The sequence below is a fragment of the Eleginops maclovinus genome, chromosome 11, assembly GCF_036324505.1.
Source record: "Eleginops maclovinus isolate JMC-PN-2008 ecotype Puerto Natales chromosome 11, JC_Emac_rtc_rv5, whole genome shotgun sequence".
In the NCBI taxonomy this organism is placed as follows: domain Eukaryota; kingdom Metazoa; phylum Chordata; class Actinopteri; order Perciformes; family Eleginopidae; genus Eleginops; species Eleginops maclovinus.
The window spans coordinates 14,949,340-14,975,385 of NC_086359.1; the positions used below are offsets into that span (position 1 = coordinate 14,949,340).

At 39.0% G+C, this 26,046-nt stretch overlaps 1 protein-coding gene across 1 annotated transcript; it reads right to left on the bottom strand.

Annotated features, from left to right (window-relative positions):
• Positions 1–16: 16 nt before the first annotated feature.
• Positions 17–25,103, bottom strand: rars1 (arginyl-tRNA synthetase 1). The gene is made up of 15 exons (XM_063894290.1): positions 24,959–25,103; positions 23,758–23,892; positions 22,939–23,130; positions 22,267–22,375; positions 21,845–21,942; positions 21,164–21,285; positions 20,416–20,536; positions 19,770–19,899; positions 19,113–19,217; positions 18,455–18,633; positions 14,417–14,526; positions 9,343–9,448; positions 3,779–3,951; positions 2,395–2,642; positions 17–393 (listed from the first exon to the last, which is right to left on the bottom strand). Exons 1-15 carry the CDS (start codon positions 25,001–25,003, stop codon positions 284–286), a joined length of 1,983 nt encoding a protein of 660 aa, XP_063750360.1. The 5' UTR covers positions 25,004–25,103; the 3' UTR covers positions 17–283.
• Positions 25,104–26,046: the final 943 nt, after the last annotated feature.

Genomic DNA, 26,046 nt, shown 5'->3' on the forward strand with positions numbered 1-26,046 from the left:
AGCAGACAGGGTGATATTCTGGTTTAGTTTTGGTTCTTTAATAAAAACAGGATCCTTCACATGAGATGTTCATGATGGGATTAACACAGGTTATTTTTTCCCTTCCTGCATGAATATAATACCTTTCTGGATATTTATTTAATAAAGTCCAGTGAGTTTGGATGTGTGAACGAGAATGTGTACTGTTGGTCGTCGTCACTTCTCCGGCTCTGGTTTCAGATGGATGTGGATGCAGAAAAAAGCCACATGGAGAGATGAAGGGCGGGGGGGAATCACTGTTACATCACATCCTCCCGACGGGGTTGATGCCCAGTATATCGAAGCATTTGGCCATGATGGCCGCCGTGGCTTCACAGAGCAGAATCCTCGACATGTTAACCTTCACCACCTTACCTGCAGACACAAACACAGATTCCAAGGATACATGAATACTACAGAAAATTATGAAAATGTTAAAAATGCAATTTATATGTTTCCTCTGACCATCATTTGAGATTCAAATATTTGAATGAAATCTAGCTTATCTTGTTTCATGCGGATACACAGAACGCCTCAGCAATGCATCAGGCTGATGCTTAAGTCTGAATTGTGTGTCAAATGAACATAACAGCAGACAGATATTTGCCACTGCTTTTCAATAAATCAAATCATTATTCGCATCTCAAAATGCACCGTAACTTTATTTTCTTGTATTTTGTACTTTGGTTCAGTTTTTTTTTATTGTGTGGCTCTGAAATAAACAGTTTCTTTGGCGTGCTATTTTGAAAAGCACTTTGAATTGCTTTGTGTTAAAAAATGTGCTAAATAAATAAGCTTGCCTTGCCTCAAAAAGAACCAAACCAGACATAAAAGATGAGTTGATGGAGATAAAAAAAAAAGAAGCAACAGAAACTAAACAGAGAAGCCAGGACGATTGAGGAATGGAGGTGGAGTCAGAGTAGAAGCACAGAAAAATAAGAACAAACATGAAAAGGTTAGAGGTCACGTTTATCGCACAGCTGCAGCACACACCACAGCATTAAAGGAAAGTCGATGACCCGGACATCTGCATCAACACACGCAACATCCATGACTGTCCACCCCATCAGGACAAATCGCTACGCGGAGCAGAAATCCAATAGAAATTAAGTGTGTAATGAGCAACGGAGGGTGGATTAAATAGACGGGCTGTTAAAGGGGCGGGACGTTGATGATCTCTGACAGACAGCAAAATGAGTCGGTAATTTTCACAAACAATCAGACACATTCAAGTATACAGATTGCTGCTGAAGCGGAGGGCAAGCCCAACACAGAGAGCTTTTCTAAAAAGATAAGAGAGGCTAAAAACCAATCCCTTATGTCCTTACTTTTTGAAAAACTGAAAGGACATATAGTTTTATGTTCCGCTTTTTGCGATTAGTTGGTAATATTGTATGTTTTTCACACAACACTTTTTCTTCTTCAATTTATCTTTTCAGTTTTTTATTTCTGGAAAAGGATTGTATTCACATCTTAAGTAGCTCTACAGGTGGCCCCGTTAGGATTCAGCTCCTGGTCTTACAGTGATTCACAGAAACATTGTATGGCATTAAAAGTAGCTGCTAAAAATACAAGATAGATGAATAAACTGGTGATTCCTTCATGTTTGTAGTAATAATTTGACTTTTTATACCTTCATAGTCATAGTTATGTGAAATAATGTATAATAAATGTATTTGAAAGACATATTAGTATTAAACCCTTTTTTTAAGTGTTGCATATCTGTTGGATTAGAATAAAATCTTGTATCTTGTGATTTGTTGTACTATGTAACCTTTTGCAAAAACAAAACAACCACCAACAATTGTTTTTATCACTCATCCAGCAGTTTAGAAAAAAACACACGTTAATAACTTTGTGTGTGTAATCAGTAATGTGGCTTATTGTACGTAGACAAAGTTGTGTTTTGATCACGAGAGACTTCAACTAAAGTGAGTACGGTAGAAATACTGTTGAGCTCTTAACTTTAACCCTTGGAAGGAAGTCTACATGTGCAGTATGTTAAGCCAACGACTGAAACTGAGTGCAGCCCCTATTGCATGAGCGAGTCAGTCTTGTGATCCGAGTCTCTGTTCACTTTCTATGCGCTTTTCTAACAAAGCAAAATAATGGAAAATAATAACCTCCAGCAGGAGTTACTCCCACAGCGCTAACTGAGAATTAGCATAATTAAGCAGCTCCTAAGCTGAAGTTGTAGCACTCCAGCGCACCGCAGGGACAGAATGCTAACAGGAACGAGAGGAGTGCTAACAGTGTTCAGATGGCGTTTAGTGGAAAGCCTCTCACGGTGAAACCTCCCGTTAATTGGCTGAGTTCCCCCACCAGCAGAAGATTGAGCTGCTCTCTTTTTGCACTTTTGACCTTGATGTCATTTACCTGTCTGCCGGTCCTTCTCTACGCAGTAGCAGCTGTCGTAGAAGTCGGTGAAGGTGGTGGCGAGCTCGTAAAGGTAGTCGCAGAGCGTGTGCAGCATCAGGCTGTCCAGGATCTTCTGCAGGATCTCGGGGAAACGGAGGATGCACTTCCCCAGCTCCCACTCCGCCTCGTGCTCCACCAGCACCTCGGTGGTCTCCGCTGCTTTCCTCAGCGCCGCCTCGTCGATGTTAGCCAGGCGACCGATGGACCTGTAGGAAATCAATAGCAGCAATTTAAAAAAAACATGTCATATAAGCAGAAATGTTACAGGATCAGCTAATGCTGCTTTTATCTTTTTTATAGATATTGACCATTTTGGGTTGGTGAACATTTTTATTATTATTGTCTTAATTAAATTTTATTTATATTTAAATCAGATATATTGATTTTTTCTTCCTTTATTTTACCGAGAGGGATTACCATTTCATTGTGTTTTATTATCATACCTTTTCCGCTGTATCTCTAAGTGTTAAACTGTTATATATCATTTATTCATGTTTCTGTTGTTTTTTGCCGCATGTAAATCTGTGGTTGTCTTTTAATTTGTTAAAGCACTTTGAGCTGCGTCTGATGCATGAAAAGTGCTGTACAAATAAAGCTTATCAATATTATATAACCTTTAACAGCTTTTAGAATCTCCATTTACTTAATTTTCCATTTACTTTCTATTGATTTAATTGGAAGAACAAGAAAAAGCTGATAACTGAAATGAATGCTTGCACCTGTACTGTGCATGTGGCTGCTGTTCTGCTCTTCATTTTTTCTATTAGCGTGCCCCCAGTTGATCTGAGGTCTATGAGTGTTTGTGTCTTTTTCCTGACTTTTCTCTGACACTTGAACACCCGCAGCATGGGGCCAGCTGCCACCAGTGAGGGCTCTATTGACTAAACGCAGGAACATCGAATCCTCTCGGGCGGAAACTGCTGAAAAAAAAAGCAGATCAATCTCAGCCGGGGCTCCGTGCCACCCTGAGCCTCACACACCGGGTAAATGACAAGGCAGTGCTCTGCAGCCAGGACACAGTCACTCGATGCAGGGATAAGGGCCGGGGAGAAATGGGGTCTTGCTGATTGGAAAGACCCCAAAGACTAATCCTTTGCCACAAACTCCCACGAGAGGCTGATCTGATAATGAAAGTATACCGCTACTGTAGGAGGTTCTCCAAAGAGGCAGAGTGGAGGAGAGGAGGGTAAAATAACTCCTTTCAACTTTCAACATACTTTGTGTAGTTGAGCTAGCTCACTCCAATCAGAATTGTTCTTCAGCTAGAAAAACATGTTCAGCGGGGAAGCCGAACGTTTAAATCGATATCACTTATTGAGTGGTTGTCGGACTGATCCCTGACCTGATGCGGGTGAAGGCGTAGAGCAGGTAGGCGGCCGTGTTGCCCCGGTCGTCCAGCATCTTGTCAAAGGAGAAGACATAGTCGTTGCAGCGGTTGTGGGAGAGGTCGGCGTATTTGATACAGCCGAAAGCGACGGACCTCTGGGCTTTGGTCAGCTCCTCGGGGGTCAGGACCTTCAGGAAGACAATTTAGGAAAAGTGAGGTTTCATCTACATACCCCCCCTACTCTCTCACACAATTATCCTTAAGGCATTAAATATTCTGATAACTCTGTAGCTTTTATCATCTAGTAATTACTGCAGGCGCTGCGTCACCTTATGCTGCTCATAGTAAAACCGGTGAGTTGAATTTAATCCAAATGATGAAGAATGTAATTTAGTAACCTCAGGCAAAGATTAAATTGACTTATTAAGTCATCGCCTTCCCCCTGAATCTGTGTGTCTGATAACACAGGGAGGGAAAAGAGTTAGGAAGAAAGTTTTATGATGGTGATTCAAGTGGAAAACAAAAACTTTCTGTCAAACAGACAGCACAAATAATTAAGGGACAGGACGTCATATATTATTACTTTAAAGAATTTGACACGACACGGCTAAGTAGCTAACATGACAGGAACAGAGAAAACATGACAGGAAATAACAGAAAAGAACATGATGTGAGACAAATGTATAGTGTCATTTTAGGGAATTATTCAAATTGGAGGAAATAGTGCATTTGCTGGGACGTTTTTCCTACAACTGATTAATACGCATTTGGTGCTTCAGTGAGCATTTGGGGCAGCAAGACAGTATATGTAGGATTTACTCGGAAATAAACCACATTTTGTGCGTGTGTGTTTATGGTAATGAAGGAACATGTTGTCCAGTGCAACAGTGCGGCTCATTGATGCGTTTTTAATAGTTTTTGGACAACAATAGAGCTCTATGGCACAGAAGAAGAAGATGTACCAGGCCTCGAAATGAGCATGATACTTGTTAGTATAGCGGAGAAAGGAATAGCTGCTTTAGGTCTTTTTCAAGAAATTCATCAGCATTAATCTTTGTATAAGTTATCAAGCGAAATGCCCAATCACTCCTTGCTCTTAGCTTCTCAAACAAAGTGAAGTGCTACTGCTTTTCAAGTCAAATCCAAAATGTGAAGAATGTGTTTTTCACTGTCTGTTTAGAAGAAGTGCCTTCAAAACAATTTGTTTAGTCAACATATTCAACTTTCATTTTCCATATGTAGAAACTAATGAAAATCATCCACATTAAAAGAACTGCAGTACATGTTCTTGATAATGTCCTTTGAATAAAATTAAACTGAGCTTCTTTTGCATTTCTCCAGTACAGCTAACATTGAGAGGGGTACGGACGAATACTTTAAACTTATGTTCAGCTTCCAACGGGGGGACATGACCAAAAGTCTTTGGGATCCACTCATTTTTATCAAATTATTGTATTATTTCAGCTGTTCTTATTGTAATTTTTGCTTAAAATCGTGATTATTTTCCCAGAGACCAAATTGAGGCCTTCATAATATCTATTTGTCTCATAAAAAGTCATAAAAACACAAGAAATTAGATTTTGTGTCAAATATAAAGCAGGAAATCCTGATCTTTGACAAGCTGGAAGCAAATCATATGTGATAAAGGATAATCTGCTTCTAATTTATCAGTTAGACAATTATCTGATTAGGGATAGGATAGGAGCAAAGAGGTCAGGCGACAGTACTACACAACAGGGCAGGGATTTTTAAGACAACACTCACAGGGTTAAAAAATATAAAAAAGAAATAGGACAGAGGAGTAAATAATTTAAAAAATAGAACAAAGGTGTGTACTCTACAACTAAAACAAACTAATGGTATCCGCAGCGTTAGAGGTTCATGAAGCCGGGGTCGGTGTGTTTAAATGTGGCAGGGTTAGCAGGTGGTAGGCGCGGGCACCGACCCAGACATACAGCACAGCACCGGGAAAGAAGGGCCTGCAGGGAGACTGTGCTGGCACCAGAACCTTCTCAGCATTAAAATCATTGTAGTTCAACTGGAAGTCACCCACTGTTTACACTGCACCGAGTACTCCAGATAATACTTAACCGGGTCAGGCTCTGTTGTTTTTTCACCCTTGTTTTCCACTCTCTGCTAGTTTCCCAATACAAACCCCTCAACATCAGAAGGTGCATACACTCAAATTAGCAGAAGCTGCCAGGATGCGCTGTGTGAAGTAAAGGGAAAACAGCGGCCAACGATTGCCTGGGGATGAATGAAGTTTTTCTACTTTCTAGGTTGAATCCAGAAAAGTTGAATCAATCTGAGGTAAGGAGGTGAACAAATACAACTTTCTTAAAACATACACTTCTTTTTAACAAGCTCAAGTTAAGCTGCAGGTACGAAAACTCGTGTTGCATGAGGGAGATACCAGCTTCTGAGTTTGGGTAATTTGTTAGTGAGAGTCAGGGAGCTGCTGGGGAAACACAATGCACTCATATCAAGCCTTCCCTGGAAGAAAAGCTACAGAGAAGGTGGTTGTGGAGAAATCTCGGACACAACAAATGGTGTTTGATGATTTCATGAGCTAAATGTCAGAGGAAACAAACAACACCAGGCTTCAAGGAAGTTCAGTGGAAACTCCGCTGCAACAAAAGCTTGAATTCAAGAAAGATAAATATCAGCTGTGAGGCTTTATGGTCGGAAATGTTGGTTCGTCTTTGCTCCGGCTTGAAACCACCAAAAATACAGGATGAATTGCTGTTACATGTGGTACTTAAGTTGCGGTATCATCCATGTTCTCCAAAGATTAATCATAATGACTTTGGAGATCCTGAACTTTCCATCAAGTGGCATAATCTGGTTAATACTTTGATTTATGACAAACTTCTTGCGATACTAACGATATTCCCATTAGCCTCATAATGTTACCATTCGGGCTGCACGATTAGGGAACAATAACTAATTGCGATTATTTTTGACTTATATTGCAATTCTGATATGATTTAAGGTATAAAACGGAATTGTGATTTTTTAAACGTTATTCCTATTATCATTGGGGAATATATTTAGATGATCATGATGTGATTTTTTAGGAGGATCTGTACCAAACAAAGATATTATATTAAGTATGTAGACAGTCTTAGGCAGCTACAAAATAACTAACATAGAATAATAGTTTTAACATGTGCTTACGGGAATTTGGATGATCCACTTGCCCATATAAAGTCAGCATGCTGATGATAGTATTGAGCTCAAAGTACTTCATATTCTTTCTTAAATTATACTTTGATTACTTTGTTATTTCGAGCAACCATTGGCAACACATACTCTGAACTGGAGTTAAATATCATTATCTCATCATACATTTAGCCAAAAACCGATCTTCCTATGGTCCTAGGGTCATTTTAATGAGGTTTGATCATTTAATGCATTCAGCTGACGAGGGTTTTATCACTGACAACTATAATCCATTTCCAGTTTTTATCTTTTAGTCAGAAATAGCCTGAGTGTGGCTGCAGACACGAGGAAGTTAAAGCCCACACAGAATTCAGGAAGAAAAAGAGGAGCATGATGAAATGATGAAGAGGAGGAAGAGAAGAACTAACGTGAGTGTGGGTGCCACTATAAGTTCAAAACCACAAGATGTTCAAGAGAGACCAATCAGAGTCCGGTTGTCCTCAGAGCTCAGCAGATCAGAAGAAAATAAGTCCTGGTGGCATCTTTTTATAAATCTGAGATATGGCGGTCTGTTGGTGTGATCAGACATCTCTTGGTGCAGGGTGAGCACGAGAAGGATAATGGCTACGGTAGAGTCAGATGATCATTACTTTCAAATGAGCATCCTCATTCTGTACCAATGAGAAAGTGGAAAAAATAATGAGCTGCTAACTTGACAGTTTTCTAAATGGCTGCTTTTCAATAACAACATATAGATTCAAAAGGATTCTAATAGATCTTAAATAATGTCCAATGACCTGACTGAAAAACAACATCTCCTGAGGTGCTGCAGCTGTGTTTCTCTTCATTGTTTATTTTATTTGTAAGTTTTTTCTTCCTGTGCAAAAAGATGATGTAAAAACAAAACTGTACAATCTCATTGGATTCATTAACAGCAGGGTTTTTCTAGCAAAATATAGTATGAGGGCGCTACGTCAATTCTGGCCAAAACAACAGCCCCGGCCACAAAAATAATGCTTAAAATAACAGTTAATAACAATAGATTCTTCATATCTTAAAGCTGCCGACTCATATATTGCACCTCAAAGAACAAATACATTCAAAAAAGGACGGTAAAAGAAACAATGTAATTTAATTTCTTAATAACAACAACAACAACAACAATAATAATAATAATAATAATAATAATAATAATAATAATAATAATAATAAAAACAAAGCTGTCCATGCTGTCTGACAGTCTATTTGACACGATTTTTATATTTTTTGAGTAATTCTACCGTTTTAGACCAACGGAAATATTGTTTTCTTGCATCAATGTCAAATTCTACGGGGGAAATCTGTATTTTGGTTTGAGGGCGCATGCCGAAAGTAAGAAAGCGCAGTCAGTCTAAAAAAGGTTGTAATTATAAAGTAGTTATATATGGATCATCTAAAATAAAATGAAGATAGTAATGGAAAGAAATGGTTTCATGATTCTGTGAGCGTCACAAATGAACTCCACTAAATGGGTTGGCGGCACAAATGTCAGACGGTAATATCCTAAAAACCGGGACAAATAAAACCAAAGCTGTCTGCATGGCTAGACACCACTAAAGGTAAAATTAAATTATGTGTAATGTCTTTGCCCTTTGTTAATGTCACCTTTCTCTTCCAGTTTATGAGACAGCGATGGTGTCTTACCGCAGACAGCAACTTTGTTTTTATGATGTTCAAAAGTAAAAGTGGCTATGAGATTCATATCCTCGCAAAATGATGACGGGAAATGCAGCCGAGCAAAACACTTACCCTGTAAATCAGCAGGGAGACGGGATACAAAGCCAGATATTCAAATAATAGTGAAAGCGATAGAGGGTGTGCCTGCTCCTTAATTTCCTCCATCAGCTGCATTGTTTCTTTTAGCCGGTAGTTACCAAATGTTTACCGGATAAATCTGTTGAATTTAAATCTCACCTGTCATAATGTCCTGTAAAAATATTACCCCCACAACACAATAGGGTAATAATAAATAGGCTGAACATATATTTAAATAGATACAAATGTTAATGTTTCGGGCAAGAGAGGCCTTTATGTATTTTGGTTTGTTAACAAATAGTTTTTCTCCAATTTAATTTTCTATAGGAATAAGCAGGCTTAAAGAGTGAAAATATTTGTGGTAAACAATGTTTTCTTAATATTAATTTATATTTTGGCGATAAGAACGAGTATACACGACTTGTTTGAATTAAAATACCGTCTAAAGAAATATAAATCCATATCTCGGTGAAGGCGTTCTTTATATAGCCTTCCAATCTATTGCTTTGAAGTTGAATACACGTAATTGTTTTACCGGAATCTTTCTCCATTTGGTTCCGGATGGTAACATGGAAACCCAGTGCAGCAGGCCTTGTTGTTAAAGACATGACGCCAATTCTCACCTTCTCTCTCTCCTTTTCCTTCAGTTTGTCCATGCACCTCTTCAGTCCCTCGTCCAGCAGGTCCATCAGCCTCACCGTGTCTCCAGACCGGGTCTTAAACTTTTTCCTGGGAAACAATTCAAGGATAAAGAGCTTACAGTTAGGGCTGGATTAAGCTAACCTTTAACCAGCCCCTAGTCATGCAGCTAAAGAGCTGGATGCTGGGGGACGTTCACTTTTCCCCTCTTCTGCTACTTCTTTTTCTCTGCATCTGTGTGCTTTTTTGTCTTAATGCATGTTTCTAACTCAGAATCTGGGGCATCGTTGCTATCCATGAGTTCGTTTTCAGTTTTTTTTTCTTGTTTGTTGTTGGGTTTCTAAAGGAGTTCTCCCTTTTATGATGCGGGGGTCTAAAGGGGAAGCTCTACACACTGTAAAGCCCCCTGACACAATTTGATTATTTGATTGAGAAAAAGGTCAATGAGAACTAACTGTTAAACCCTTTTGGTCAGGAATCCGCATAAATCCTAAAACTTACAGACAAAATAAAAGAATATGAGATGTTGCAGTGACTTTTTGTGACACAACCACCCCCCCCCCCACACAGAACTTTCCAGATACTGAGATTTGACTTTCTGCCGGCAGTAATTATGAGTTGCTTGCTGACAACTTGGGGCGAAGCATTTTGTACAATCAACCAAATCAGATGAGCAGAACAAGAAGAACATGAGCCAAACATTTAATTACCCCCCCCCCCCCCCCCTCTTTTTTTCACCCTGTTTACTTGCAGCTATAACAACTCCCCCTGTGGCTGCTTTAAGCCCTTATTGTCTGGATGAGCAATTATGAAAGCAGCATGATAAATTTCTAATGGGGTTTGGAGTAGCGGAGACATTGTGGGGCCAATTTACGCCCCCTCATGTTACTGTGGGGCGTTTAGTAGCACTTAGTTATGGCCTCTTTGAAGCGGAACATCAACCCCCTGCCCGGGCCTGGCACTCCTGCTCCGGACGATTGATTAGGAAAAAACAACAGCGTGACAGAAAGTGTTCAAATTACAGGGCGCGCTCACCTATTGGCCGCACAGTAATTAGGGCTTACAATAAAAAGGGAATAAGTAAAAACCAGGGGATGGAGAGTTCAAATGCTTGGGATGGAAAAATATGCTCTGGTCAAACATGCTTTTTTAAATTATTCTACCAGTTTATAATAACTTGTGTCATACTTTCAGACATTTGTCCATCCTTTTTATCCATTTCACTCATCAAGGTAACAGCAGGGATTTGGGAATGTGAACTCTAAACATTCAAATGAAATTAGATTTTTCCTTTCAGGCACTGTTATTTGTGTTTATTACAGACAAAGATATTTGAAAGAGGATTAATAATTACGTTTCCAACTATGTGGTTCTATAACTTCTGACTGATACTAGCCTTTATTCTTCCCTTTTCTGATTTTTGAAGTAAAATATCATTATATCATCATCAAGCTGTTTTTTCAGCTGGTATTGTTGAATCTAATTTACTCTCATCTGCGATTCAGCTAAATGACATTTTGAATCTGTGTAGGAGGAAGATGGCCGGCTTTGCTTAACAAACATTCTTTTCAACCAATGTTTCCTCCTTTTTAATTAACGAGTGCAAAACACAAACAAAAATGACACGCGTGATGTGACTTCAAAAATCTGCTGAATGTGGTCTGGCTACTTTAGTGTTTGTATTAATGACTGAAACTTGATCTACTCTTATTATATAGAGGTCAACACTTACTTTTAAAAGTGTTTTAAGGCTGGAAACCACAAATTAGCCTCTGGTTGCCCAAACTAATGATATGGTAGCCATTTAAGCCATCCTATATTTTGAGTTATTAAGATAGAACATAGTTATTCATAATGGAAATATGGCATTAAAAGAATGGAGCTTAATTTCAGAACCATAACACATGTCTTATTTGTTTTAAATGGTATCTTAGATACTTTGAATCTTCAGTCTCATCACTTCACATGTCCACCCTCACTTTAAGGTGTATAAAATACCAGCTGTTGTCATGTTCCTCACAGATCCCTCAAAAATGAATGTCTCCCAAGACTTCAGAAATGTCTTTTGACCTTTTTTGTTTCTTCCAGTTTATTGTCAACTGAATCAATTGGCATATTTGTTTGCAATATTTATATATCACTAATGGGGTGAAGCCTGCGAGCTAGTTCAGGCAGTCAACTCGAGAACCAATGATACATTCGCACATAACGCCCCTCTTCACTCTTGCAACCAACCAAACATAGTCTCCTAATCCGGCGCTCTATTTAAGCTGTTGGATCCGCCTACCTCTGCCTCACTAATGCTGCTGCTGCATCTACTGCTGCTGTTTCCACGCTGCTAATGTGTTCACCTCACTGCTGCTGCTGCTGCGTTCACGTTGGCGATACTCGCCTGCCCCACCACCACCCCAGCTTCCTCCCCAGCTTCCATCTGTAGGCTCGGGGGATCGTTAACTAATCATCACTCAATGTTCTATGTTAATATGTGTGTGATGAGGCCCAAGCCTAGACGCCAAACTCAAACTATATACTGTTTCTAATAAACATATTAATGAAACACGTGAGTTGTCTGACTGAACTGCCAATTATTCAAAATGTATTTATTTGGGATGCATGTTACGCGGTTTGCTGTCTATTGAGTATATATTAAAATGTGGTTGTCACTGATGGCAACCAAAGGCCAAAAAGCAGCAACTGTAAACAGAATATATGTCAGAAAACATATTGTTGTTGGACACATTCTTTCTTGTTACTACACCGCTTCGATTCTGATTGGTCATGGACATTTCAGAGGTTGTTAATACTCGATAACCCACTGCTGCTAAGTCAAATAATGACCATTCCTAAGGGGAATCTAGGGAGGGAAGGAAAGAGGTTGAAAGACAAAGCGTTGGATGTCAAATAATTAATATCGTGAGTCCTTGGTTAATTTAGTGTGTGGCCGAGTAATAAGAGGGATAATGTGCAACCAGGCGACGATTATCCTTTAATAAGTACATCTTCAAAAGTGAATCAAAAGATGACGCAGTCCTCAGTAATGGATTCATCAATTCTTTTCTGAGTTTAAGATGAAAGCATCTTTCAAATGCAAGCTTAACTTGAATTATTGCCATCCACCTACTGCAGAACTTCCCAGTCCTGTTCCTTCTCACATGCTGAGTGATAACAGCTTCGCACCCTTACCAGTTCAAACACTGTCTGTAGCGGCAGCTGTATATCTTCCTGTTTATTTGTTTATGCAGTCGTGTAGTAAAAGCCCCTGTTTTATGCATGATAGTAAATGCAATAAAAACATAGAGCAGTGGTGATAAAGATACAGTGAAGGACATCGGGATGATTATAGTGATGCGGTGGTGGAGGAGCTTCAGTGTTCTGCTCTCTGCTCTGATGACGGTGATTTGGATCTGTGTTAAGCTGTTATTGGTCTGCATGCAGCGAGAACTCTCAGACCTTCCACGCACTCAGTATCAACACTGTGTGTACCATGGAAATAAGCTCCTGGGCTTCACTGTGTTGTATCACTTTGAGAGAAATGTCAAATATGGTGCCTTTCTAAATGGACTGTACTTAAATAGCAATTTATCAGGTCTCTACGACCCCTCGAAGCACTTTAACATACTACATGTCATTCACCCATTCATACAGAGCAGTACCACTTGCTCTAGGAACTTGACTGGTTAAAGGAATAACGTCACAGCAGGATCTAGAAAACGTGTCCATGCTTTTATCTTCAGTAGACTGTAAAGGTGTCTTTACGGGTCTCACTAAAACATGTATTAGAAAGCTGCAGCTGATTCAGAATGCTGCTGCTCGAGTCCTCACTATCACTAAGTGTATCACATCACTCCAGGTCTGAAGTCTTTACACTAGCTTCCTGTCTGTCAAAGAATTGATTTCAAAGTTCTGCTGCTGGTTTATAAAGCATTGAATGGTTTGGGAACCAAAATACATTTCAGATCTCCTGCTACATTATGAACCATCCAGAACTCCCAGGTCCTCTGGGACGGGTCAGCTTTCTGTCCCCAGAGTCAGAACTAAACATGGAGAAGCAGCGTTCAGTTATTATGCTCCAAATAACTGGCACAAACTACCAGAACCCTGCAGGTTGGCTGCTACTCTTACTACTTTTAAATCCATGCTGAAAACATTTATTTTTGCCACCGCTTTTCTTTTCTCTTCTTGTCTAACATTTCACTGTACCTTCTATTCATGTATTTTAAACCTGTGTTTTTCATGTTTTATGTTCATTTTATTCTCTTTGCTTTTCAAAAACTGTTTTTAAAGGACATTTGTTTATATATTTATGCTCTTAATGTCTTTAATTTGTGTAAAGCACTTTGAATTGCCTTGTGTTGAAAGGTGCTATATAAATAAACTTGCCTTGCCTTGCCTTGCATTCACACACATTCACACAACGTTGGCCAAGCCATCGGGAGCCACTCACACACTGTATCTTGCCCAAAAGACACATCAACATGTTGACCGCACGGGCTGGGATCCAACCCACAACCTTCAGATTGAAAGACGACCGCTCTGTGCATATGTTATTTATCTATATATGACATGCGTTGTTTATTTATATTTTCACAATTCAATTAAGCGTTTTATTTTTGTAGAGTCTCAAAATTAATTGAACGAGATTCAACTGACAGATTTTTGGATTCATCTTTAAGCACATGTCCTTAAGTTCCATACGAACACCTGTTTTTAAGGGACATTTAGGAGATATGCTTATTTGCTTCCTTCCAGATTTATAAAAAAGCCCTTTTTGTAAACTCGTCCTTTCTCAATTAGTATAAAGTTATTAACAAGTGCAAATTTGCAACACTTTACACACAAAACTTCACAAACACCTGACCTCAATCTCCATGTCTAATATCAACAAAGAAGGGGAAAGGCTATCCGCAAAAGAAAGGTGAAAAATGTGTACACCAACAGAGGGAGCTACTGCGCTGATGGTTGGTTTCAATACCAAGATGAAGACGCTTAGCTTAGCTTAGCATAAAGACTGTGCCGGCCTGCTTTGTGTTTGTTGTCAGCTGTGTGTTTCAAACTCACTTGTCCTCCCCCAGCACCACTCCAAAGCCTGCATGCTCCACCCGGGTCACCTGAGGGTTGTACCAGCCAATCATCTGCGCCGCAGCAAACACCACCTGGAAGTGTGTGCCCTAAGGAATAAAACAAACACGAAGTTCAGTGATATACAGGTGCAGCTCAATCAATTAGAATATTGTGGAAAAGCTCATTTATTTCAAAAAGTCAATTAAAAACATTAAACTCGTATATTATATGAATTCATTACACACAAAGTGAAATGTTTCAAGCCTTTATTTGTCTTAATCTTGAAGACTACGGCTTACAGCTAATCTGTATCTCAGAAAATTAGAATATTGTAAAAAAGTTCAATATTGTAGACTCATGGTATCACTCTAATCAGCTAAATAACTCCTGCTAAGGTGTCCTGAGCCTTTAAATGGTTTCTCAATCTGGTTCAGTAGGCTTCACGATCATGGGGAAGACTGCTGACTTGACAGTTGTCCAGAAGGCAGTCATTGACACCATCTACAAGGGTAAGCCTCAAAAGGTCATTGCTAAAGAAGCTTGCTGTTCACAGAGTGCTGTATCCAAGCATATTCATAGAAAGTTGAATGGAAGGAAAACATGTGGAAGGAAAAGGTGCTCAAGCAACAGGGATAACCGCAGCCTTGAGAAGATTGTCAAAAAAAAGGCCATTCAACAATTTGGGGGAGCTTCACAAGGAATGGACTGAGGCTGGAGTCAGTGCATCAAGAGCCACTACGCACAGATGTGTCCAGGACATGGGCTACAACTGTCGCATTCCTCGTGTCAAGCCACTCCTGAACCAGAGACAACGTCAGAAGCGTCTTACCTGGGCTAAGGAGAAAAAATAACAGGTCTATTGCTCAGTGGTCCAGAGTCCTCTTTTCAGATGAAAGTACATTTTGCATTTCATTTGGAAATCAGGGTTCCATAGTCTGGAGGAAGAGTAAAGAGGCACATAATCCATGTTGCTTGAAGTCCAGTCTGAAGTTTCCACAGTCAGTGATGATTTGGGGAGCAATGTCCTCTGCTGGTGATGGTCCACTGTGTTTTCGGAAAGTCCAAAGTCAATGCAGCCGTCTACCAGGAAGTTTTAGAGCACTTCATGCTTCCTTCTTCTCACAAGCTTTATGGAGATGCTAATCTCATTTTCCAGCAGACCTGCCCACACTGCCAAAAGTACTAAGACCTGGTTTGATGACCACGGAATTACTGTGCTTGATTGGCAAGCAACCTTGCCTGACCTGAACCCTGTAGAGAATATATTGTTTGTTTTTTTTTCTATTAGTCTTATGTAATATTCTAATTTTCTGAGATACAGATTTTTGGGTTTTCATTAGCTGAAAGCCGTAGTCATCAAGATTAAGACAAAAAAAGGCTTGCAATATTTCACTTTGTGTGTAATGAATCCATATAATACGAGTTACATTTTTGTAATTGACTTAATGAAATAGACCACGTCGTTTTTTAGCCTGGTGAAGAAACTTCTAAGACACTTTTGATGACTTTATTAGACTACAGTCATGCTCTGTTTGGTTGTATTTTCAGTGTTGCTGTCAGCTTATACAGTGGTATGCAAAAGTTTGGGCACCCCTCTGAGATTTCATGACAATTTGCTTTTCCTTTATAATAGAAGATCACAGCAACAACATTTGTTTTCCTACAAAGATGTAGACGTTTTAGTGTTTTCCAGACCAAAATTCTTAGGGTAGCATTACATAGTTTTATTACAATAAAATAAAATGCAAAAAATGGGATGTGCAAAAGTTTGGGCACCCTTATAAATAGCATTCATTTCAACACCTGTACGGATTTATAGCTGACAGGTTGCTGCACAAAATGCTTTGATTAGCTCATTAGACCTTCAATTACAAAGACAGGTGGAACCAATCATGAAAAAGGCTATTTAACATAGGTAATAGCTGGCTGTGCCTGGCCTAGGTTCTTTCTTAGGGAGTGGCAAGATGGGGACCTCAAAACAACTCTCCACTGACCTGAAAGCTAAGATAATCCAACATTATAAATTAGGAGAAGGGTACAAAAAATTATCTGACAGGTTTAAACTGTCTGTCTCCACAGTCAGAAACGTAGTTGTGAAATGGAAGGCCACAGGAACAGTCCGTGTGAAGGAAAGATGTGGTAGGCCGACAAAAATAGGGGAAAGGCACAGGCGAAGGATGGTGAAAATGGTCACAGAGAAGCCACAGACCACCTCCAGAGAACTACAACAACATCTGGCTGCTGATGGTGTAGTTGTTCACCGTTCCACAATCCAGCGTACTTTGCACCAGGAAGAGCTCATTGGAAGGGTGATGTGCAAAAAGCCTTTCCTGAGTGTTAATCACAAGAAGAGTCGCATGAGGTATGCAAAAGCACATCTGGACAAGCCAGAAGCATTTTGGAACAAAATACTGTGGTCAGATGAGACCAAGATTGAGTTATTTGGTCATAACATGAACAGGTATGCATGGCGAAAAAAACACACTGCATTCAATGAAAAGAACTTGTTGCCCACTGTAAAATTTGGTGGAGGATCTATCATGTTATGGGGCTGTGTGGCTAGCACAGGTACTGGAAAACTTGTTAAAGTTGAGGGCCACATGAATTCCTTACAGTACCAGGAGATTCTTGACAAGAATGTTCTAGAGTCAGTCACAAAGTTGAAGCTACGCCGGGGTTGGATTTTTCAGCAGGACAATGATCCTAAGCACCGATCAAAATCCACCAAGGAATTCATGCAGAAGCACAGGTACAATGTTCTGGAATGGCCATCCCAGTCCCCAGACCTTAACATCATTGAAAATGTATGGATTTATTTGAAGAAGGCTGTCCATGCACGGAGGCCAAGAAACCTGACTGAACTGGAGACGTTTTGTGTGGAAGAATGGGCCAAAATACCACCTGCCAGGCTTAAGGGACTTGTCTGTGGCTACAGGAGGCGTCTACAGGCCGTTATTGCAGCAAAAGGAGGCAATACTAAATATTAATGGAATTATTTCTTAGGGGTGCCCAAATTTATGCACATGCCTATTTTTGTTTGAATGCACATAAACATGTTTCTGTTTGACCAATAAAAGTTATTTCACTACTGAGATGTTTCTGTTACCATAAGGTATAACATATGTTAAAATGAAGTTGCTGCTTCAAAAGCTCAGCAAGTGACAAACTGATGCAGTGGTTTTCCTAAGGGGTGCCCAAACTTTTGCATACCACTGTATAAACCAGTATACTGTTAACAATGCTAACCACTTTAGCTTAGCGTGTCAGCATGCTAACATTTATTATCAATGAATAAAAAGAAAGTACATCTAAGGTTAAAGAATGTCATTCGTTTGCGAGTATTTTGCTACTACATATTGGACAAATGAAAACTGAATTATAATAAGCCAAAGTGCGTGAGCCAGGAACTTCTGAACCTAACTTATATGGAATTCCATCGGCTACGCATCACATTTTTTTTTACTTAAAACCACAAATCATGGACAACTTTCATGACGGTGCTAGTCATAGGAAAAAAAAGTCAGAGGATCACTGAAGACAGTACGGCTAATCCTCATGGCGACATCAAACTGCGTACAAAAGTGTGTTAAAAACCAAAGCATGCAAGTTAATAAAGTGTGTATTTCTGAGGAGAGTGAAAACGTAACACAGGATACATGCGTCAGTGTACACACTTCCTTGTTATTTTCTGCATTTTTGGAAAAAATGTGAGATATTTTCAGCTTGGTAATATTTCTGACAGGTTGAATTGTAATGAGTGTTTTTGGTATATGGTGTGACCTCAGAAGACAGCTTTACTCTAACCCTCTGCCCTTAAGAACAAAAGTTTATTGAAGTCGTGCAGAACAAACTTATAGTTCAGGAGTGACAGGACTGAAATTGCTGTGAAACTAAAATCCCTTTGCTCCTAATTAGACATTTTAAGATTGTAACTTTTGGTATTTTTTTCTCCTGATAGTTTACAGTTTTACTTTCAGGTTTCTTTGTCAAGCTCCTGTATTTATACACTCATTCCCTCTCCCCCTCCCCACCCACCTGTCCGCTGTCTGTGACGTAGATGATCATGTCCGCTTTCTCGTCGAAGATTCGCTGGCGCAGGGCTGCGAGGTCCGATGTGTCGTAGGTGTACCCGCCGTCCGACTTGACGACGGTGAGGGGGATGGGCTGACCCGGGACAAAGAGAACCTTACGACCCTCGTCCATCTCAGTCAAGCCTGAGGAAAGAAAAAGACAGAGAAAGAAACAGAGATAAAAGGAAAGAAGGATGTTTAAGAGGGAAGGGTGTACAGGGGAGGGGGAGGGAGTGGGATTGAAGAGAGTAAAAGAAAAAACAGGGATTATGAGAGAGAGAAAGTTTGATTAGAGGGTAAAGAAGAGAAAGGGGAGATAATGGGTGAAGTGAAGAATGAAGACAATGCAGATAGAAATAGGGGGATTAGACAACATTAGAAAAAGAAAGAAAAAAAAACAACATGGGGAAAGGACTTAAAAAAACATTTGGAAGACATTTATGAGTTAACATTGCCCCCTGGTGGTCACATATGGATATTGCAGCCTACACTTTCGTATTATGAACATTGGAGGATTTACAATTAGTACTGTTAGCCATAAAGATTAGAAGTGGATCCAAAATGTATCCAACTATCTACTGAGAAATGTCCTTAGAAAAAATGTCAATCTGCCGCACACTGACCTCTCTCGTCCAACTCCTTCACCACAGTATTCATCATTTCCTGGTAGAACGACTCTCCCCTCTCGATGAGTGTAATGTCCAGGCAGTTGTAAACCTTCTGGAACTCTGAAACACACACAATCGCCATCTTAGCATCCGTTTTCAGTGCAAATAAAAGAAAACAAAGCGAAACAATATGTGGAACTGAATGAACACAAACAAACAATTATTCCCATGTAACAAACACACTGTACCCAAGTTGAAGGACTTTTTTTTTTTTAACAAACCCTTTAAAAAGGTCTAAGCATTTTTTGCAACCATGATAAGAGCTGGTTGAATCTATCAACGCTAAAGAGAGGTGGTACAATGCTTCTTTTCTTTCCTGGCATAGGGAATACTGGACAATTCTTTACCAAAGGAAAGGAGATAAAGCCGTCTAATAAATCCTTGCAAATGCAACTTCTAAAGCGACACAGCAAACACACAACAATAACAACTGTCGTTGCATAATTACAAAGCCTAGTGTACGCAGGTCTAAGTGCATTTAGTCCTTATGAATTCAAAGCAGCTCAGGAGCTGCACTGCATGATAAAGTAGCAATGGCTTTATGTTTTTAAATGGAAGATTTTTCCTTTAACATTACAGCCTCATAAACAGGCTCATTAATACGCAGTATACCTTTCCTGGAAACATCACAGATGAGGTTCCAGGCATTAATGAACTCGGGCTCTTTGCTCTGCAGTCTGACGACACACTTGTACGCTCGCTTCTTAAAGTCCTCCTCCTCGTCAAAGCGCTTCTTCGACTCCTGAGTGAGGGAAAAGGAGAGGAGAGATAAATGAGAGGGGAGGAGGTGGTGGGATCAGAGAAGAGAGAGAGACCAAAGAGTAGGGTGGAAAGATGATGTCAGAAGTAAATGAGGTGTGTAGAGAAATGAAGAACAAAATGTTCTCTGTTTATACAAATGCACTATATACACACACAAAAAAAAATACACATAAAAGTGCTGCACTGCACACGCATTATGCTCCATAGAATATTCCTGCATCAAGTGACATAACATTTATTTCCTGCCTTCTAAAAATGTTTGTGTTAACTGACTTTGTAGATAAAAGCATTCATGCAGAATTCTTAAATACACACCTACAAATGTGTTATTTTAAGCCCCTTCTTTTTTCTCCAGCTTGAAAGTTATAACCAACTATGAGTATTTTTTTCCCGCCCTTTGTTACATGTCCTTTCAGATTCTTTGCCAACAATTTCCCAAGTGCCCTGAGGATTGAGACAGTGAGCAATAGTGGAGAACAGATGGCGTGTTACTGACTTTGTAGAAGGCCTGCAGGTCTCCGATGGGCGGGGAGGAGGTGAGGTAGTCTGGGAATTTATCCTGCAGGTGAGCGATCAGCATCCCAAACTGAGTCCCCCAGTCCCCGACATGGTTCAATCTGAAAATGGCCAAAGCAGTGTCAAAACTAAAATCCACATCTGACAATTAGTCATGAGTAGTCCTGACTTTTTACTCTTCTGCAAGCAAGTCCAAAACATGTAGACACAAGTGGGACAATTCTTCTATTCAAATTTTGGTCCAGAGAAAGATTGTCACACAATTGCCACAAAGTCAAGATATTTGGAATGAATATTCAGGGTATCATGCTGAAAATTAACCTATTACAAGTTGATAAGGGAGAAATGATCATAAAAACTGATCATGAAATGAAAATCACTGAGTATTTATGATACACAAATCAATATCACTTTATTAACATCGGCATTCAACTCAAAGCAAGCTGAATCTCAAATGTCCTATGATTTATGCCACATCATGACTTCTGTGATTTGAAAGCATAATCAAAAACTAGTAAGAAAACATATTTTTGAAGAGGAAAAAGTTTTGGTTTAGTACGTCTCAATTTTTTTATCCGTGCAACAATAATGTTTCCTGGACTTAAACAGCCTTGCAGAGATAATAATGAGGCTGTAGACTTTGAAATATTTCTGTGAGTCCAGTGATGTCAGTGGTGTGTGATGGTGATTTATATGCATTAGGTTTTCGTTACAGTGACTGAACTGACCTGAGAACATCGTAGCCCAGAAACTCAAACAGCCGACTCATGCTTTCCCCGATGATGGTGGAGCGCAGGTGGCCCACATGCATCTCTTTGGCGATGTTTGGGGAGGAGAAATCCACCACCACCTAAACAACATACACACGTTTTAAACAATGCATCATAAACACAAACCAGTGAGAAAGAAAACTCTAAAATATCTAATTTAGAAGGAAATGGTCTGTGCTTCTATTCTCAAACTAAAATATGTGACTAAGAGGAGAAGCTCTGTGAAACTACACAGCAAAGTATGTGGACCAAAAACAAAAGTTGATGAAGTCCAACCGGGCAGAAAAAACTACATTTGAAATAAACTCAGAGGATAACATCACTTACTTAACATAACATCTACAAAATATTGATTTCACTTGAGTATCAGGGCAGCAGAAACTCAGTCTGTAGGGATTTGGTTTGGGAGCTAGAAGGTCGCTGGTTCGCGTCCCGATCGGACCCTGTATTACATTTGAATCCTCCATTTTCAACATTAAATGAATAGTTTACAAGTAAAGATCTGTGGCAAATAGTGGCTGAGAATACACAAACAGTACTGCTTTGCTGATTTACAGTTAGTTTCGAGCACGACTTTTCTTCTCATGATTTACATTAATTTGAAGCAGTGGTCACGCTATATGAGGGAGTGTGACTAACCCTCTTCTTGGCCAGTGGGGGGGGCTGCACGCCGTTGATCAGCAGGTTGCTCATCAGTTTGGACACATACGGCCTCTTCAGATGGACGTTGATGAATCCTGAACACAAAAAAATACATCAGAGGAGAAGATGAAAGTGTTTTTTTCTTATTTCATTTCTTAAATATAATGCTATTTTAGCTAGGTTTTTTGTTTACCATGGTGTACTTATCTACTACTTCTTTTTTACTTATTGTGGTTATTTATCATTAAAAATGTGTGCTTACTGGTTATTATTTAAATATGTAAGGCCAGAGCTGAAATGTAATTTGACGATTGATTATAGAACTTATTGTGGCCTACACTGCCCAAATATTGTTTTAATTCTAGTTTCTATTTCAACGGATGAAAATATTTCTGAAAGAGGAGTCAGATGTTTTGTACCTGGTCCGGCGATCTCAGTTTTGAGGATGACTTCGTTGTCGGAAAGATTCTGGACGATATTTTGAGCAATTTCCCTGGGGTTCGTTTTCACTCCCTTTGCCTTCAGAATCTGGAACACCAGACAGTTGGGCTTAAAATGTGTTTAAATACCTATATATAAATAAACGTTTTTTTAAAAACTATTTCACAGAGTGTAATTGCAAAATGTTATTCAGCTTTAGCTCTCAACAGAACAATATTAATGGTTAAGCGAGAATGAAAGGCCTTCAAATATTATCAGGTGCCTAAATAACTTACATTTCATAAATAAAGGTTGTTAGGTTGTTGCAAAGAAAAGGCTTGGAACTATTTAAACACATCTTTGAAAGCCATCCTTTATTCTAAAAGCTTTATTTGTTGTATCAAAGGCTTCATTGTCATACACACAGCTACAGTGTAGATATGCAACGAAAAGCTTAAGTCACAGGCTCCTCCAACAATGCAACATAAATATAAATAAGACTCAAAACAAATGAAAAAACAAGAAAAATAGTACAAGCTCAGACGTTCAAGAAAATTAAAGAGCATTTAAGAAAATCTAAAATCAGGAACTTTCATTTAAATTCTGGATCTGTACGCTCACTGAATCTTTGATTAAACTGCCGTCAGAGTCATTTTCTCTGCTCCACAGACCTGGGCGATGGCCATGGCGCTGTTGCACTGGTACTCTCCAAACCTGGGCTGCTGGCTGGAGGCGACAGACAGAGGGGGGTTCTCCAGCTCAGGGTATGCAGCACGGATGGCCTCACAGAAAATCTCCTCCAGTCGTTGGAGGATGTTGGTCATGGATTTACCGCAGGGAACCGTCCTATCCTCCTGCAAGCTCTGAGGACACACAGCACATCGGCTTCAGTAATATAAAGATTAGACATGAAGAATTGTCCCTGCCTCGGGACTGTTCTTATGCATGGTTCTCGAGAAGAAATGGAAAAAAGGAAAGAAACTGTAGTGATTTTTGCCTGACTTTTTCTACAACATCAGTTTGCTTTTGATGTTCTTTTTTTTGCTTCTGACACTGACCTCAAATATTTCAGTCACTAAAACTGTGATGTTACAATCTAACACACAGTACGCTAAAGTCATGCTGCAAGGGTGGAAAGCATAAAACCACAGTAAAACCCATATGACCCTGCAGGGTCAATAAATTCATTACATTTTGAGAAAATCAATTTGTTTTCCCTTTGCTAATGATATATTAGCAGTTTTATTTCAATTCTGAACACCATGGTAAAACTGTTTTTTGACATGCATTGACTCACTGTTGTGGAATTGATATCTCTATTGTTCTAGGATGCCGACATATTATGATATGTGAATAAGTACATTTCTCAAAATCCTGCCATTACAAAATATATTTTTGGTTGAATTTAATAAAAAAAGAAATCCTGAAATGTCCCAGCTTGTGTGTGAACATTTGGTGAGTGTTGTTTTATGTGTATGTTGTGTACTCACCCTCTTCAGGACGTTCAGGCGATACTTCAGTTTGGCGTTTTCATCCCGCAGCTCTTCCAGACGAGGGGATGGACTCAGCTTCTGAGGGTTTTTTAGACTCTCAATCTCTGCAGAAAGACTCTTGATCTCCTGCTCCTGAAAAGCAAAACAAAATCACACAGATTTACATTTCTGTAAAACTAACTCAATCCTTAAAATGTTTTACGGTCTCCCTGCTGTGAAATAACGTGTTCCCGTTTCCTAAGAGCAGCATCTACTCAGCTGAGGTTCATACTTGCAAGCCGACTGCAATAGACTAACAAGTATAAACCTATTTTTGAAACAGAACAACAATTTATCCTAACAGAGTCTTCATCAAATGAATCACTGCTTTACAGCTGCAATTGCACTGTGAACAATCATTGCTAACATTTCACAATTCAACTTTAACAAAGCAGTGTTAATGTATTACTTTGTATGATTCAACTATTTCAATCTGACTTTAAAATCTATGACTTTTGATTAAATACAGTGAATTTCAAAGGAGTATCATTTAGCCAATAAAGCTGGATAAACTGTGTTAAATGTATTTAAATACTACTCCTGCATTCTTGCCAGGAGGAGCTCTGATAGTAAATAAGGTTCCAAGTTCAATAACCCTGACTCAGAGAGAAACCAAAAGTTGAAAACAACTGATGCAACAAACAATAAAATTACAGAAAAACCTCTAATCCCTGAAGGTTTTCTTGTATAGGAACTAGAACTGCACAAGATATAGGAATATTAAAGGGCACGACATGTAGCTTATTGTTTAATAAGGCTGATTTATGAGAGAATTTACTGGTATGCACGTACAAACTCTTCTCTATTGAGAACACTTTATTCAAACAACACATCACTTAAACATCTGTTAAATTAACTGTATTCGTGAGACATGTTTTGTTTTGTAAAGTACTGCAGTAATTCTTACTGAGAGTCAGATCAACATTAAATCTTAAGATTGTTAATTGACCTTTGGCAGGGGTGTAGCTACCTGACATTTAGCCGGCTAGCTAATGCATCTTCAAATGTGTTGAATGTGAATTTATAAAGATAAACAAAATTAGAAATTATTCCATAAAGGTGTTGAGAGCCTAAAAGAGACTAAAATGCAACATTAATGCAGCAGTAGGGTTAATAGTAAAACACTCTATTTTTTACATTTACAGGTAACGTCTCTTACCTGTTGTTGCAGTCGGGTTGTGTACTCGTTCACAGAGTCTCCCATCTTTCTGAAACACTTTAGAGAAACTCTCCTTTCGGCTGGATAGAGAAACTCGTGGCTGATGAAACCAAATGCTAGAGAAGGAAGAAGTTCACAAGTGTACTTCCGGTACTTCTTCTTCTTTGGTTTTACAAGCGGGCCGCTTAACATGGTATAAGGAGGACAGCGCCACCCTCTGTATATGCAGCACTATCAGTTTGATCAATACTAACTACTACTGCTACTTCATGGCTTAATGTACTTTTTATCGGTGGTAGAAGGTAACTATATTTGTTCAAGGACTGTAATGAAAAGACAATGGAAGGTAACAGTACCTCACTTTAGTATTTACACAGCTTTCCACTTGCCATAACAATACTGAATATATTTTATTTTATTTTATTTTTCAGAGTACTTTGCAATAGTATAATGTAAATTGTTTTTTAGTATACCAAGATTACATGTAAATACGTCTATATGTTAATGTGTAAGATAAATAACTGTTTTCTTTATTTTTGGTTTTCATATTTTGTATCTCCTTTAACTGTGTTTATGTATGCACCATGTACACCAAGGTAAATTCCTTGTATATGTAAACCTTCTTGGCAATAAACCTGTTTCTGATTCTGATTTGAGTTATAATTCTAAGCCACTACACTTCAGATTTATCAGATAGATTTAGCCACTGATACACTTCTCTTTCTTTCCATTGAAAATCATGTATTGACAAATGTGTGGAAAGGGAATTTACCTGATAAGCAAAATGAGAAATTATTCCTGAAGCTCTTGAGTAAATTCTCCAACTATCATGGCTAAGTTCTGTTATATGTTTTGGGCTGTTATTTTGAGAAATTTGTGAAAAATATACCTTTTTAGGGGTAAAAATATACTGATTTTATAAAAGATGAGACATTGCTGTAGATTAAACTTCCTAGCATTATATAAAGAAGCTCAAATCAGCACAAGGTTAAACATATACAGCAGTACAATGAAATATATACATTAATGTAGCAGTAAGATTATTCCAAAAACATAGTATAATAGTAAAACAACTCAAAGAACATTTG

What these genes read in the sequence shown, in the direction of transcription:
- rars1 (XM_063894290.1), bottom strand. Translation starts at nt 25,003, where the DNA reads ATGGGAGACTCTGTGAACGAGTACACAACCCGACTGCAACAACAG. An exon ending in AACTGAGATCGCCGGACCAG is followed by an intron (nt 21,943 to 22,266) that starts GTACAAAACATC and finishes TTTTGTGTTCAG; the next exon opens with GATTCATCAACGTCCATCTG. An exon ending in CTGGGCTACGATGTTCTCAG is followed by an intron (nt 20,537 to 21,163) that starts GTCAGTTCAGTC and finishes GGCCATTTTCAG; the next exon opens with ATTGAACCATGTCGGGGACT.